The sequence below is a fragment of the Hemiscyllium ocellatum genome, chromosome 46 (assembly GCF_020745735.1).
Source record: "Hemiscyllium ocellatum isolate sHemOce1 chromosome 46, sHemOce1.pat.X.cur, whole genome shotgun sequence".
Lineage (NCBI taxonomy): Eukaryota > Metazoa > Chordata > Chondrichthyes > Orectolobiformes > Hemiscylliidae > Hemiscyllium > Hemiscyllium ocellatum.
The window spans coordinates 9,710,455-9,730,794 of NC_083446.1; the positions used below are offsets into that span (position 1 = coordinate 9,710,455).

Below are 20,340 nucleotides of genomic sequence, written 5' to 3' on the forward strand. Positions count from 1 at the left end.
GTGTGTGTTAGCGTCTGCGTGTGTGTGTTAGCGTCTGCGTGTCTGCATCTGAGTGTGTGTGTCTGCGAGTGTGTCTGTATGTCTTTGAGTGTGTGTGTGTGTCTGCGAGTGTGTGTGTATGTCTGTGTATGTGTGTTCTACCTATATCAGGTAAAAATCACAGGACATCTTTCGGAAAACAATTCCCACCGCCTACCCTCCCCCAATCCCCTTTCCACTGGCACTGCAGTCAACACTAGTGGGAATCGCAGGACATCTCTGGGAAAACAATCACTGGGATAGAAACTGGAAGGCAACTGGTGTCACGTGACTGGCTCCCAATGAGAACCTGTGTCAACAAGAGGGGGCCGCAACAGATCAATACAGCACCGCTCTGGGTGGACAGAGTCCAACCGCCAGAACTTCTTTTTAAAAATGTGAGAGGGAGTCAGGGGCTGGGCCTGGCATTTACTGCCTGTCCCTCACTGCTCCTTGAAAAAGCAGTAGGAAGCCGTTCACTTGAGCCGCTGGGCAGACGCCGCGAGGGCGGGACCTCCAGGATTGGCGCCAGGACACTCCGGCAGAGCATGCTGGGAAATCTAACGGCATCAAACCGAGTCGCTGGGGCCCGCACCATGTTGGAGTGGGCTCTCCGAGGCATCTTCTCGCTGGTGTAGAGGTAAAGGAACTTGTTGATCTGCGAGGTGGCTAAGCGATCGCGGATCTCCAGCTCCTGCACAATGAAGACCTGCCGGGAGATGGGCTGCTCCTCCAGCTCTGGCTCAGTTGGACCTTTCTCAGGCACAGCGGCGGGCGCAGGGTAGGTCTCATGCTGGAAACTCACCTGGGGGGGATGGGTGGAGGAGGGCATAACAACAGATCAGCTCAAAGACTAGAAACAGGCGCACACTCATCTCTTGCCCCACACCCCAGCATCGCAGTTAGTGGTGAAACCTCGTGCCCACTGCCATCACCGACTTGCACAGATGTAGGTCGAGGTGGCAGCACTGGCTGCAGGACAGGACGGAACCACACTCACTTCCACCAGCTGTAGGAGATTTCACATCGACTAACGGGGCAGACAGAGCCTCAGCTTAACATCTCAGAGCAGCACTCCCTCAGCACTGACCCTCCGACAGTACGGCACTCCCTCAGTACTGACCCTCCGACAGTGCCCACTCCCTCAGTACTGACCCTCCGACAGTGCCCACTCCCTCAGCACTGACCCTCTGACAGTCCGACACTCCCTCAATGCTGACCCTCCGACAGTGCGGCACTCACTCAGTACTGACCCTCCGACAGTGCGGCACTCCCTCAGTGCTGACCCTCCGACAGTGCGGCACTCCCTCAGTGCTGACCCTCCGACAGTGCGGCACTCCCTCAGCGCTGACCCTCCGACAGTGCGGCACTCCCTCAGCGCTGACCCTCCGACAGTGCGGCCCTCCCTCAGCGCTGACCCTCCGACAGTGCGGCCCTCCCTCAGCGCTGACCCTCCGACAGTGCGGCACTCCCTCAGCGCTGACCCTCCGACAGTGCGGCCCTCCCTCAGCGCTGACCCTCCGACAGTGCGGCCCTCCCTCAGCGCTGACCCTCCGACAGTGCGGCCCTCCCTCAGCGCTGACCCTCCGACAGTGCGGCGCTCCCTCAGCGCTGACCCTCCGACAGTGCGGCGCTCCCTCAGCGCTGACCCTCCGACAGTGCGGCCCTCCGACAGTGCGGCCCTCCCTCAGCGCTGACCCTCCGACAGTGCGGCGCTCCCTCAGCGCTGACCCTCCGACAGTGCGGCCCTCCGACAGTGTGGCCCTCCCTCAGCGCTGACCCTCCGACAGTGCGGCCCTGCCTCAGCGCTGACCCACCGACAGTGCGGCCCTCCCTCAGCGCTGACCCTCCGACAGTGCGGCGCTCCCTCAGCGCTGACCCTCCGACAGTGCGGCGCTCCCTCAGCGCTGACCCTCCGACAGTGCGGCGCTCCCTCAGCGCTGACCCTCCGACAGTGCGGCCCTCCCTCAGCGCTGACCCTCCGACAGTGCGGCCCTCCCTCAGCGCTGACCGTTCTGCACCGAAACGTTCCTCTGGGTTATGGGCTGATATCCTGAGCTTTGAGCAGACACCAGTGACCCAGAGGTGAGCTGTGGATGGTCAGACTGACCACCAGTGGAACAGCTCTGCAGTAAACACTTGTGTAAGGAGCAATGGACGGTCGGAGGGTTGGCGTCACACTGGCAGCATCCCTTCCCTCCCGCCCTCACCAGTGCCCAGTCGAGTCCAGAGGGTGACCAGTGGTCAGTGAGTAACGAGGATCTGATTCTGCGGAGGGTCGAGTGGAGAATGCAGGCGGGCAGTGCTGGCACAGCTGCCCATTTCCCCCCTGCTGAGCCGGCCTACCTTGGTGAGCTGGATCTCCATCAGGACGTCGTGGTTGCGGCCGGAGCCCCCCAGCGTCCTCCACGTGTTCTGTGGCCGGTTTGGGAAGGCTGAGCGGGATGGTGAACCCCTGGCACTGACAGCCACCGGTCTGATCCTGCAACAATACACCAAGGTTATGGCAAACACACCTGTACATCACAGCCGCCTTGTGTACCGGAACTCTGCAAAGGGGCTGAATGGCCTCCTCCTGATACTATACAGGAACACTATAAAGGGGCTGAATGGCCTCCTCCAGATCCTACACAGTGACACTACCAAGGGGCAGAATGGCCTCCTCCTGATCCTGTACAGGAGTGTGGCAACGGGCTGAGAGTGTTTGTGAACCTGTGGGTCACCTCCATCAATCTGCCGGAACGTGGGGTCAGGGGATCCAGGCCAGAGGGAAGTGGGAGGTGGTCATTCAGCCCCTCAAGCCTATCCCGCCATTCAATACGGTGAAAGCTGACCCCTCCTGTAGTTGCTGCTGTCCCCACATTCCTGTGCCTTGCCCTGACTCAGCTAGGTCAGCGAGGGACACCTGCAGCGCTGCACCCTGGAACCCGACCCCACCGATCTGACCGCTCCTGCCCCCCCCCCCCCCCTCCCCCCCCCAAACACCCCTCCACCCCCTGGCCCGGGTGAACCTGCCTCGGAGAATGCCCGTGCCCAGAGGAGGGGCGGAGGGGGCTGAAGTCCTTGCCCCCGTAGAGGTGCCAGACGACGGAGATCTCGCGCAGCATGAGGCGGGTGTCGGGGACGGGGAACCTGGCCGGCGCCTTCAGCAGGTCGGTGCTCCCGATGGGCCGGGCAAAGTAGCCGTCCCGGATGGTGATGCTGTCGTCCGTCAGCTTGGAGACCACCGGCTCACCGTCTTTGGGCTGTGGAGAGGCAGAGAGGGAAGAACGTGAGTGGACCGTCGCTGGAGGCCGCGAGGACTGGACCAGCCAGCTCAAGTCCGTCCAAAACTTAATTCCCAAATCCGTGGCGCGTGGGAAGTGGGAGACACATCCTTCACACAACATAACAGCCATCCATCTCACTCAGGACAGAGCAGGCTGTCCCAACTTCCCCTTCATCTTGAGCGCTCTCCGCTCACGAGGCATGTCTATACACGGTCTTCGCTCCCGCGGCGCTGACTTACCGGGATTCCCATGCCCGGGGCATCCAAGATGCAGAAGTCATCATTGTCGGTGGAGTCGCTCCCTGCCTCACTCCCCTCACAGGGATACACGTCCATCCTGTCGAGGCACGGCGGGCCCTGGGATGGAGGCCTCTCCTGATTATTCTCGCCAGGGAAGAGGTAGACGGACACGGGAGAGTCCTGCCGGAGCAACGGCATTCCTGCTGTGCACAAGAGCTCGGAGTTAGCAGACAGCAGAGAGGCAGACAGCAGAGAGGCAGACAGCAGAGAGGCAGACAGCAGAGAGGCAGACAGCAGAGAGGCAGACAGCAGAGAGGCAGACAGCAGAGAGGCAGACAGCAGAGAGGCAGACAGCAGAGAGGCAGACAGCAGAGAGGCAGACAGCAGAGAGGCAGACAGCAGAGAGGCAGACAGCAGAGAGGCAGACAGCAGAGAGGCAGACAGCAGAGAGGCAGACAGCAGAGAGGCAGACAGCAGAGAGGCAGACAGCAGAGAGGCAGACAGCAGAGAGGCAGACAGCAGAGAGGCAGACAGCGTAGCAAGGCAGGAAGGTGCTCTGCCGGCCCTCTGACAGAGGTAACGCCCGAACAACTGGCTTACGCACACACACACCCGCGCACTCCCACACACACACACCCGCGCACTCCCACACACACACACACACACCCGCGCACTCCCACACACACACACCCGCGCACTCCCACACACACACACACACATCAGCGCACTCCCACACACACACACACACACCAGCGCACTCCCACACACACACACACACACCAGCGCACTCCCACACACACACACCCGCGCACTCCCACACACACACACCCGCGCACTCCCACACACACACACCCGCGCACTCCCACACACACACACCCGCGCACTCCCACACACACACACCCGCGCACTCCACACACACACACACACACACCAGCGCACTCCCACACACACACACACACCAGCGCACTCCCACACACACACCCGCGCACTCCCACACACACACCCGCGCACTCCCACACACACACACCCGCGCACTCCCACACACACACACCCGCGCACTCCCACACACACACACCCGCGCACTCCCACACACACACACCCGCGCACTCCCACACACACACACACACATCAGCGCACTCCCACACACACACACACACCAGCGCACTCCCACACACACACCCGCGCACTCCCACACACACACACCCGCGCACTCCCACACACACACACCCGCGCACTCCCACACACACACACGCGCACTCCCACACACACACACCCGTGCACTCCCACACACACACACCCGCGCACTCCCACACACACACACACGCGCACTCCCACACACACACACCAGCGCACTCCCACACACACACACACACACACCAGCGCACTCCCACACACACACCCGCGCACTCCCACACACACACCAGCGCACTCCCACACACACACACCCGCGCACTCCCACACACACACACACACCCGCGCACTCCCACACACACACACCCGCGCACTCCCACACACACACACGCACTCCCACACACACACACGCACTCCCACACACACCCGCGCACTCCCACACACACACCCGCGCACTCCCACACACACACCCGCGCGCACTCCCACACACACACACCCGCGCACTCCCACACACACACACCCGCGCACTCCCACACACACACACCCGCGCACTCCCACACACACACCCCCGCGCACTCCCACACACACCAGCGCACTCCCACACACACCAGCGCACTCCCACACACACACACAAGCGCACTCCCCACACACACACACCCGCGCACTCCCACACACACACACCCGCGCACTCCCACACACACACACCAGCGCACTCCCACACACACGCGCGCACACCAGCGCACTCCCACACACACACCCGCGCACTCCCACACACACACACACCGCGCACTCCCACACACACACACCCGCGCACTCCCACACACACACACCCGCGCACTCCCACACACACACACCCGCGCACTCCCACACACACACACCCGCGCACTCCCACACACACACACCCGCGCACTCCCACACACACACACACACCAGCGCACTCCCACACACACACACCACCAGCGCACTCCCACACACACACCCACGCACTCCCACACACACACACCCGCGCACTCCCACACACACACCCCCGCGCACTCCCACACACACCAGCGCACTCCCACACACACCAGCGCACTCCCCACACACACACACAAGCGCACTCCCACACACACACACCCGCGCACTCCCACACACACACACCCGCGCACTCCCACACACACACACCAGCGCACTCCCACACACACGCGCGCACACCAGCGCACTCCCACACACACACCCGCGCACTCCCACACACACACACCCGCGCACTCCCACACACACACACCCGCGCACTCCCACACACACACACCCGCGCACTCCCACACACACACACCCGCGCACTCCCACACACACACACCCCGCGCACTCCCACACACACACACAAGCGCACTCCCACACACACACACACCAGCGCACTCCCACACACACACCCACGCACTCCCACACACACACCCGCGCACTCCCACACACACACACCCGCGCACTCCCACACACACACACACACAAGCGCACTCCCACACACACACACACCCAGCGCACTCCCACACACACACACAAGCGCACTCCCACACACACACACCCGCGCACTCCCACACACACACACCCGCGCACTCCCACACACACACACCAGCGCACTCCCACACACACGCGCGCACACCAGCGCACTCCCACACACACACCCGCGCACTCCCACACACACACACCCGCGCACTCCCACACACACACACCCGCGCACTCCCACACACACACACACACACACAAGCGCACTCCCACACACACACACACACACCAGCGCACTCCCACACACACACCCACGCACTCCCACACACACACCCGCGCACTCCCACACACACACACCCGCGCACTCACACACACACACACACACACCACCGCACTCCCACACACACACACACACCAGCGCACTCCCACACACACACACACACACCAGCGCACTCCCACACACACACCCGCACACCAGCGCACTCCCACACACACACCCGCGCACTCCCACACACACACCCGCGCACTCCCACACACACACACCCACGCACTCCCACACACACACACCCGCGCACTCCCACACACACACCCGCGCACTCCCATACACACCAGCGCACTCCCACACACACACACCAGCGCACTCCCACACACACACACCAGCGCACTCCCACACACACACACCAGCGCACTCCCACACACACACACCAGCGCACTCCCACACACAAACACACACACCAGCGCACTCCCACACACACACACACACACCAGCGCACTCCCATACAGACCAGCGCACTCCCACACACACACACACAAGCGCACTCCCCACACACACACACCAGCGCACTCCCACACACACACACACACACACCAGCGCACTCCCACACACACACACACACACACAAGCGCACTCCCACACACACACCCGCGCACTCCCACACACACACACCCGCGCACTCCCACACACACACACCCCGCGCACTCCCACACACACACACCCGCGCACTCCCACACACACACACCCGCGCACTCCCACACACACACACCCGCGCACTCCCACACACACACACCCGCGCACTCCCACACACACACACGCGCACTCCCACACACACCAGCGCACTCCCACACACACACGCACCAGCGCACTCCCACACACACACACCCGCGCACTCCCACACACACACCAGCGCACTCCCACACACACACCAGCGCACTCCCCCCCACACACACACACACCAGCGCACTCCCACACACACACACACAAGCGCTCCCACACACACACACACACACACAAGCGCACTCCCACACACACACCACACACACACACAAGCGCACCCCACACACTCACACACACCACCACACCCCACACACACACACACACACCCCCACTCACACACACACACACCCGCGCTCTCCCACACACACACACCCGCGCCCTCCCACACACACACACCCGCGCACTCCCACACACACACACCCGCGCACTCCCACACACACACACCCGCGCACTCCCACACACACACACCCGCGCACTCCCACACACACACACCCGCGCACCTCCCACACACACACACCCGCGCACTCCCACACACACACACCCGCGCACTCCCACACACACACACCCGCGCACTCCCACACACACACACCCGCGCACTCCCACACACACACACCCGCGCACTCCCACACACACACACCCGCGCACTCCCACACACACACACCCGCGAACTCCCACACACACACAAGCGCACTCCCACACACACACACAAGCGCACTCCCACACCCACACACCAGCGCACTCCCACACACCAGCGCACTCCCACACACCAGCGCACTCCCACACACCAGCGCACTCCCACACACCAGCGCACTCCCACACACCAGCGCACTCCCACACACCAGCGCACTCCCACACACACACACCAGCGCACTCCCACACACACACACCAGCGCACTCCCACACACACACACCAGCGCACTCCCACACACCAGCGCACTCCCCACACACACACACCAGCGCACTCCCACACACACACACCAGCGCACTCCCACACACACACACCAGCGCACTCCCACACACACACACACCAGCGCACTCCCACACACACACACACCAGCGCACTCCCACACACACACACACACACAAGCGCACTCCCACACACACACACACAAGCACCCACCACACACACACACCCGCGCACTCCCACACACACCCGCGCACTCCCACACACACACACCCGCGCACTCCCATACACACACACACAAGCGCACTCCCACACACACACACACAAGCGCACTCCCACACACACACACCAGCGCACTCCCACACACACACACCAGCGCACTCCCACACACACACACACAAGCGCACTCCCACACACACACACACACCAGCGCACTCCCATACACACCAGCGCACTCCCACACACACACACACAAGCGCACTCCCACACACAAGCGCACTCCCACACACCAGCGCACTCCCACACACACACACCAGCGCACTCCCACTACACACACACACCAGCGCACTCCCACTACACACACACACCAGCGCACTCCCACTACACACACACACCAGCGCACTCCCACTACACACACACACCAGCGCACTCCCACACACACACACCAGCGCACTCCCACACGCACACACACACCAGCGCACTCCCACACACACACACACACCAGCACACTCCCACAGACACACACACACCAGCGCACTCCCACACACACACCCGCGCACTCCCACACACACCCGCGCACTCCCACACACACACACCCGCGCACTCCCACACACACACACCCGCGCACTCCCACACACACACACCCGCGCACTCCCATACACACCAGCGCACTCCCACACACACAAGCGCACTCCCACACACACACACCAGCGCACTCCCACACACACACACCAGCGCACTCCCACACACAAACACACACACCAGCGCACTCCCACACACACACACACACACCAGCGCACTCCCATACAGACCAGCGCACTCCCACACACACACACACAAGCTCACTCCCACACACACACACCAGCGCACTCCCACACACACACACACACACACAGCGCACTCCCACACACACACCCGCGCACTCCCACACACACACACCCGCACTCCCACACACACACACCCGCGCACTCCCACACACACACACCCGCGCACTCCCACACACACACACCCGCGCACACCCACACACACACACCCGCGCACTCCCACACACACACACCCGCGCACTCCCACCCACACACACCCGCGCACTCCCACACACACACACACGCGCACTCCCACACACACACACACGCGCACTCCCACACACACACACCCGCGCACTCCCACACACACACACCCGCGCACTCCCACACACACACCCGCGCACTCCCACACACACACACACCAGCGCACTCCACACACACACACACACCAGCGCACTCCCACACACACACACACAAGCGCACTCCCACACACACAAGCGCACTCCCACACACACACACACACCAGCGCACTCCCACACACACACACACACCCGCGCACTCCCACACACACACACACACACCCGCGCACTCCCACACACACACACACACACCAGCGCACTCCCACACACACACACCAGCGCACTCCCACACACACACACCAGCGCACTCCCACACACACACACCAGCGCACTCCCACACACACACACCAGCGCACTCCCACACACACACACCAGCGCACTCCCACACACACACACACCAGCGCACTCCCACACACACACACACCAGCGCACTCCCACACACACACACACGCGCACTCCCACACACACACACAAGCGCACTCCCACACACACACACACCAGCGCACTCCCACACACACACACCCGCGCACTCCCACACACACCCGCGCACTCCCACACACACACACCAGCGCACTCCCACACACACACACCAGCGCACTCCCACACACACACACCAGCGCACTCCCACACACACACACCAGCGCACTCCCACACACACACACCAGCGCACTCCCACACACACACCAGCGCACTCCCACACACACACACCAGCGCACTCCCACACACACACACACACACCAGCGCACTCCCACACACACACACGCGCACTCCCACACACACACACCCGCGCACTCCCACACACACCAGCGCACTCCCACACACACACACCCGCGCACTCCCACACACACCAGCGCACTCCCACACACACACACACCAGCGCACTCCCACACACACACACCCGCGCACTCCCACACACACACCCGCGCACTCCCATACACACCAGCGCACTCCCACACACACACACACCAGCGCACTCCCACACACACACACACCAGCGCACTCCCACACACACACACACCAGCGCACTCCCACACACACACACCAGCGCACTCCCACACACACACACCAGCGCACTCCCACACACACAAGCGCACTCCCACACACACACACCCGCGCACTCCCACACACACCAGCGCACTCCCACACACACCAGCGCACTCCCACACACACACACAAGCGCACTCCCACACACACACACCCGCGCACTCCCACACACACCAGCGCACTCCCACACACACACACACCAGCGCACTCCCACACACACACACCCGCGCACTCCCACACACACACCCGCGCACTCCCATACACACCAGCGCACTCCCACACACACCAGCGCACTCCCACACACACACACACCAGCGCACTCCCACACACACACACCAGCGCACTCCCACACACACACACACCAGCGCACTCCCACACACACACACACACAAGCGCACTCCCACACACACACACACCAGCGCACTCCCACACACACACCCGCGCACTCCCACACACACACCCGCGCACTCCCACACACACACCCGCGCACTCCCACACACACACACCCGCGCACTCCCACACACACACCCGCGCACTCCCACACACACACACACACACCAGCGCACTCCCACACACACACACACACACACACCAGCGCACTCCCACACACACACCCGCGCACTCCCACACACACACACGCGCACTCCCACACACACACCCGCGCACTCCCACACACACACCCGCGCACTCCCACACACACACACCCGCGCACTCCCACACACACCAGCGCACTCCCACACACACACCAGCGCACTCCCACACACACACAAGCGCACTCCCACACACACACACCAGCGCACTCCCACACACACACACCAGCGCACTCCCACACACACACACCAGCGCACTCCCACACACACACACCAGCGCACTCCCACACACACACACCAGCGCACTCCCACACACACACACCAGCGCACTCCCACACACACACACCAGCGCACTCCCACACACACACACCAGCGCACTCCCACACACACACACACCAGCGCACTCCCACACACACACACACAAGCGCACTCCCACACACACACACCAGCGCACTCCCACACACACACACCAGCGCACTCCCACACACACACACCAGCGCACTCCCACACACACACACCAGCGCACTCCCACACACACACACCAGCGCAATCCCACACACACACACCAGCGCACTCCCACACACACACACCAGCGCACTCCCACACACACACACCAGCGCACTCCCACACACACACACACCAGCGCACTCCCACACACACACACACAAGCGCACTCCCACACACACACACACAAGCGCACTCCCACACACACACACCAGCGCACTCCCACACACACACACACCAGCGCACTCCCACACACACACACACAAGCGCACTCCCACACACACACACCAGCGCACTCCCACACACACACACCAGCGCACTCCCACACACACACACCAGCGCACTCCCACACACACACACCAGCGCAATCCCACACACACACACCAGCGCACTCCCACACACACACACCAGCGCACTCCCACACACACACACCAGCGCACTCCCACACACACACACACAAGCGCACTCCCACACACACACACACAAGCGCACTCCCACACACACACACACAAGCGCACTCCCACACACACACACCAGCGCACTCCCACACACACACACACCAGCGCACTCCCACACACACACACACCAGCGCACTCCCACACACACACACCAGCGCACTCCCACACACACACACCAGCGCACTCCCACACACACACACCAGCGCACTCCCACACACACACACCAGCGCACTCCCACACACACACACCAGCGCACTCCCACACACACACACCAGCGCAATCCCACACACACACACCAGCGCACTCCCACACACACACACCAGCGCACTCCCACACACACACACCAGCGCACTCCCACACACACACACACCAGCGCACTCCCACACACACACACACAAGCGCACTCCCACACACACACACACAAGCGCACTCCCACACACACACACCAGCGCACTCTCACACACACACACACCAGCGCACTCCCACACACACACACACCAGCGCACTCACACACACACACACACACCAGCGCACTCCCACACACACACACACAGCGCACTCCCACACACACACACCAGCGCACTCCCACACACACACACCAGCGCACTCCCACACACACACACACCAGCGCACTCCCACACACACACACCCGCGCACTCCCACACACACCCACACACACCAGCGCACTCCCACACACACCAGCGCACTCCCACACACACACACCAGCGCACTCCCACCACACACACACCAGCGCACTCCCACACACACACACCAGCGCACTCCCACACACACACACACCCACCACCAGCCACTCCCACACACACAAGCGCACTCCCACACACACACACCAGCGCACTCACACACACACACACCCACCACACACACACACACACCACACTCCCACACACACACACCAGCGCACTCCCACACACACACACACCAGCGCACTCCCACACACACACACACCAGCGCACTCCCACACACACACACACACCAGCGCACTCCCACACACACACACACAAGCGCACTCACACACACACACACAAGCGCACTCCCACACACACACACACCAGCGCACTCCCACACACACACACCACAGCGCACTCCCACACACACACACCCGCGCACTCCCACACACACACACCCGCGCACTCCCACACACACCAGCGCACTCCCACACACACACACCAGCGCACTCCCACACACACACACCAGCGCACTCCCACACACACACACCAGCGCACTCCCACACACACACACCAGCGCACTCCCACACACACACCAGCGCACTCCCACACACCAGCACACTCCCACACACCAGCGCACTCCCACACACCAGCGCACTCCCACACACACACACCAGCGCACTCCCACACACACACACCAGCGCACTCCCACACACACACACCAGCGCACTCCCACACACACACACCAGCGCACTCCCACACACACACACCAGCGCACTCCCACACACACACACCCGCGCACTCCCACACACACACACCCGCGCACTCCCACACACACACACCCGCGCACTCCCACACACACACACCCGCGCACTCCCACACACACACACCAGCGCACTCCCACACACACACACCCGCGCACTCCCACACACACACACCAGCGCACTCCCACACACACAAGCGCACTCCCACACACACACACCAGCGCACTCCCACACACACACACCAGCGCACTCCCACACACACACACAAGCGCACTCCCACACACACACACAAGCGCACTCCCACACACCAGCGCACTCCCACACACCAGCGCACTCCCACACACACACACCAGCGCACTCCCACACACACACACCAGCGCACTCCCACACACCAGCGCACTCCCACACACCAGCGCACTCCCACACACCAGCGCACTCCCACACACACACCAGCGCACTGCCACTCACCAGCGCACTCCCACACACACACACCAGCGCACTCCCACACACACACCAGCGCACTCCCACACACACACACCAGCGCACTCCCACACACACCAGCGCACTCCCACACACACACACACACCAGCGCACTCCCACACACATACACCAGCGCATTCCCACACACACACACCGGTGCACTCCCACACACACACACCCGCGCACTCCCACACACACACACCAGTGCACTCCCACACACACACACCCGCGCACTCCCACACACACACACCCGCGCACTCCCACACACACCAGCGCACTCCCACACACACCAGCGCACTCCCACACACACCAGCGCACTCCCACACACACACACCAGCGCACTCCCACACACACACACCAGCGCACTCCCACACACACACGCGCACTCCCACACACACCAGCGCACTCCCACACACACACACACACCCGCGCACTCCCACACACACACACCCGCGCACTCCCACACACACCAGCGCACTCACACACACACACACACAAGCGCACTCCCACACACACACCCGCGCACTCCCACACACACACACCCGCGCACTCCCACACACACACACACCCGCGCACTCCCACACACACACACCCGCGCACTCCCACACACACACCCGCGCACTCCCACACACACACACCCGCGCACTCCCACACACACACCCGCGCACTCCCACACACACACACCCGCGCACTCCCACACACACACACACCAGCGCACTCCCACACACACAAGCGCACTCCCACACACACACACACACCAGCGCACTCCCACACACACACACACACCCGCGCACTCCCACACACACACACACACCCGCGCACTCCCACACACACACCCGCGCACTCCCACACACACACAAGCGCACTCCCACTCCCACACACACACACCAGCGCACTCCCACACACACACACCAGCGCACTCCCCCACACACACACACCAGCGCACTCCCACACACACACACCAGCGCACTCCCACACACACACACCAGCGCACTCCCACACACACACACCAGCGCACTCCCACACACACACACCAGCGCACTCCCACACACACACACCAGCGCACTCCCACACACACACACCAGCGCACTCCCACACACACACACCAGCGCACTCCCACACACACACACACAAGCGCACTCCCGCGCACTCCCACACACACACACCCGCGCACTCCCACACACACACACCCGCGCACTCCCACACACACACACCCGCGCACTCCCACACACACACACACAAGCGCACTCCCTCACACACACACAAGCGCACTCCCACACACACACACCCGCGCACTCCCACACACACACACCCGCGCACTCCCACACACACACACCCGCGCACTCCCACACACACACACCCGCGCACTCCCACACACACACACCCGCGCACTCCCACACACACACACCCGCGCACTCCCACACACACACACCCGCGCACTCCCACACACACACACCCGCGCACTCCCACACACACACACCCGCGCACTCCCACACACACACACACACAAGCGCACTCCCACACACACACACCAGCGCACTCCCACACACACACACCAGCGCACTCCCACACACACACACCAGCGCACTCCCACACACACACACCCGCGCACTCCCACACACACACACCAGCGCACTCCCACACACACACACCAGCGCACTCCCACACACACACACCAGCGCACTCCCACACACCAGCGCACTCACACACACACCCGCGCACTCCCACACACACACACCCGCGCACTCCCACACACACACACCCGCGCACTCCCACACACACACACCCGCGCACTCCCACACACACACACCCGCGCACTCCCACACACACACACCCGCGCACTCCCACACACACACACCCGCGCACTCCCACACACACACACCCGCGCACTCCCACACACACACACCCGCGCACTCCCACACACACACACCGCGCACTCCCACACACACACACCCGCGCACTCCCACACACACACACCCGCGCACTCCCACACACACACACCCGCGCACTCCCACACACACACACCCGCGCACTCCCACACACACACACCCGCGCACTCCCACACACACACACCCGCGCACTCCCACACACACACACCCGCGCACTCCCACACACACACACCCGCGCACTCCCACACACACACACCCGCGCACTCCCACACACACACACCCGCGCACTCCCACACACACACCCGCGCACTCCCACACACACACACCCGCGCACTCCCACACACACACACCCGCGCACTCCCACACACACACACCCGCGCACTCCCACACACACACACCCGCGCACTCCCACACACACACACCCGCGCACTCCCACACACACACACCCGCGCACTCCCACACACACACACCCGCGCACTCCCACACACACACACCCGCGCACTCCCACACACACACACACCAGCGCACTCCCACACACACACACCCGCGCACTCCCACACACACACACCCGCGCACTCCCACACACACACCCGCGCACTCCCACACACACCAGCGCACTCCCACACACACACACAAGCGCACTCCCACACACACACACAAGCGCACTCCCACACACACACACAAGCGCACTCCCACACACACACACACCAGCGCACTCCCACACACACACACACACACCAGCGCACTCCCACACACACACACACACCAGCGCACTCCCACACACACACACAAGCGCACTCCCACACACACACAAGCGCACTCCCACACACACACACAAGCGCACTCCCACACACACACACACCAGCGCACTCCCACACACACACACACCAGCGCACTCCCACACACACACACACACCAGCGCACTCCCACACACACACACCCGCGCACTCCCACACACACACACACACCAGCGCACTCCCACACACACCAGCGCACTCCCACACACACACACACAAGCGCACTCCCACACACACACACAAGCGCACTCCCACACACACACACAAGCGCACTCCCACACACACACACACAAGCGCACTCCCACACACACACACACACACCAGCGCACTCCCACACACACACACCCGCGCACTCCCACACACACACACACACACACCAGCGCACTCCCACACACACACCAGCGCACTCCCACACACACACACCAGCGCACTCCCACACACACCAGCGCACTCCCACACACACACACACCAGCGCACTCCCACACACACACACACCAGCGCACTCCCACACACACACACACCCGCGCACTCCCACACACACACACACCCGCGCACTCCCACACACACACACCCGCGCACTCCCACACACACACACCCGCGCACTCGCACACACACACACCCGCGCACTCGCACACACACACACCCGCGCACTCCCACACACACACACAAGCGCACTCCCACACACACACACAGGCGCACTCCCACACACACACACACCAGCGCACTCCCACACACACACACAAGCGCACTCCCACACACACACACAAGCGCACTCCCACACACACACACAAGCGCACTCCCACACACACACACAAGCGCACTCCCACACACACACACAAGCGCACTCCCACACACACACACACACACACACCAGCGCACTCCCACACACACACACACACAAGCGCACTCCCACACACACACACCCGCGCACTCCCACGCACTCCCACACACACACACACACCAGCGCACTCCCACACACACACACCCGCGCACTCCCACACACACACACACACCAGCGCACTCCCACACACACCAGCGCACTCCCACACACACACACAAGCGCACTCCCACACACACACACACAAGCGCACTCCCACACACACACACAAGCGCACTCCCACACACACACACAAGCGCACTCCCACACACACACACACACAAGCGCACTCCCACACACACACACACACCAGCGCACTCCCACACACACACACCCGCGCACTCCCACACACACACACACCAGCGCACTCCCACACACACCAGCGCACTCCCACACACACACACCAGCGCACTCCCACACACACACACCAGCGCACTCCCACACACACCAGCGCACTCCCACACACACCAGCGCACTCCCACACACACACACCAGCGCACTCCCACACACACACACCAGCGCACTCCCACACACACACACACCAGCGCACTCCCACACACACACACACCCGCGCACTCCCACACACACACACCCGCGCACTCCCACACACACACACCCGCGCACTCGCACACACACACACCCGCGCACTCGCACACACACACACCCGCGCACTCCCACACACACACACAAGCGCACTCCCACACACACACACACCAGCGCACTCCCACACACACACACAAGCGCACTCCCACACACACACACAAGCGCACTCCCACACACACACAAGCGCACTCCCACACACACACACACACACACCAGCGCACTCCCACACACACACACACACACCAGCGCACTCCCACACACACACACCCGCGCACTCCCGCGCACTCCCACACACCCCAGCGCACTCCCACACACACCAGCGCACTCCCACACACACCCGCGCACTCCCACACACACCCGCGCACTCCCACACACACCCGCGCACTCCCACACACACACACCCGCGCACTCCCACACACACACACGTGCACTCCCACACACACACACGCGCACTCCCACACACACACCCCCGCGCACTCCCACACACACACACACCAGCGCACTCCCACACACACACACCCGCGCACTCCCACACACACACACCCGCGCACTCCCACACACACACCCGCGCACTCCCACACACACCAGCGCACTCCCACACACACACACAAGCGCACTCCCACACACACACACAAGCGCACTCCCACACACACACACAAGCGCACTCCCACACACACACACAAGCGCACTCCCACACACACACACACACACCAGCGCACTCCCACACACACACACACACCAGCGCACTCCCACACACACACACCCGCGCACTCCCACACACACACACACACACCAGCGCACTCCCACACACACCAGCGCACTCCCACACACACACACAAGCGCACTCCCACACACACACACACAAGCGCACTCCCACACACACACACACAAGCGCACTCCCACACACACACAAGCGCACTCCCACACACACACACAAGCGCACTCCCACACACACACACCAGCGCACTCCCACACACACACACACACCAGCGCACTCCCACACACACACACACACACCAGCGCACTCCCACACACACACACCCGCGCACTCCCACACACACACACACACACCAGCGCACTCCCACACACACACACCAGCGCACTCCCACACACACACACAAGCGCACTCCCACACACACACACAAGCGCACTCCCACACACACACACACACCAGCGCACTCCCACACACACACACACACCAGCGCACTCCCACACACACACACACACCAGCGCACTCCCACACACACACACCCGCGCACTCCCACACACACACACACACACCAGCGCACTCCCACACACACACACCAGCGCACTCCCACACACACACACCAGCGCACTCCCACACACACACACCAGCGCACTCCCACACACACACACCAGCGCACTCCCACACACACCAGCGCACTCCCACACACACCAGCGCACTCCCACACACACACACCAGCGCACTCCCACACACACACACCAGCGCACTCCCACACACACACACAAGCGCACTCCCACACACACACACACCAGCGCACTCCCACACACACACACACACACCAGCGCACTCCCACACACACACACCCGCGCACTCCCGCGCACTCCCACACACACACACCAGCGCACTCCCACACACACACACCAGCGCACTCCCACACACACACACCAGCGCACTCCCACACACACACACCAGCGCACTCCCACACACACACACCAGCGCACTCCCACACACACACACCAGCGCACTCCCACACACACACACCAGCGCACTCCCACACACACACACCCGCGCACTCCCACACACACACACCCGCGCACTCCCACACACACACACCCGCGCACTCCCACACACACACACCCGCGCACTCCCACACACACACACCCGCGCACTCCCACACACACACACCCGCGCACTCCCACACACACACACCCGCGCACTCCCACACACACACACCCGCGCACTCCCACACACACACACCAGCGCACTCCCACACACACAAGCGCACTCCCACTCCCACACACCAGCGCACTCCCACACACCAGCGCACTCCCACACACCAGCGCACTCCCACACACCAGCGCACTCCCACACACCAGCGCACTCCCACACACCAGCGCACTCCCACACACCAGCGCACTCCCACACACCAGCGCACTCCCACACACCAGCGCACTCCCACACACCAGC

The 20,340-nt window shown here is 62.9% G+C and overlaps 1 protein-coding gene across 1 annotated transcript in view; it reads right to left on the reverse strand.

Annotated features, from left to right (window-relative positions):
• Nucleotides 1–20,340, reverse strand: part of atg2a (autophagy related 2A) — a 110,748-nt gene that overhangs the window by 36,374 nt on the left and 54,034 nt on the right. Inside the window, exons 11-14 of the mRNA XM_060855520.1 lie at nt 3,527–3,729; nt 3,034–3,263; nt 2,365–2,500; nt 614–823 (exon numbers count right to left, since the gene is read on the reverse strand). Coding sequence (XP_060711503.1) covers nt 614–823; nt 2,365–2,500; nt 3,034–3,263; nt 3,527–3,729 — 779 coding nt within the window. The remainder of the gene's footprint in view (nt 1–613; nt 824–2,364; nt 2,501–3,033; nt 3,264–3,526; nt 3,730–20,340) is intronic.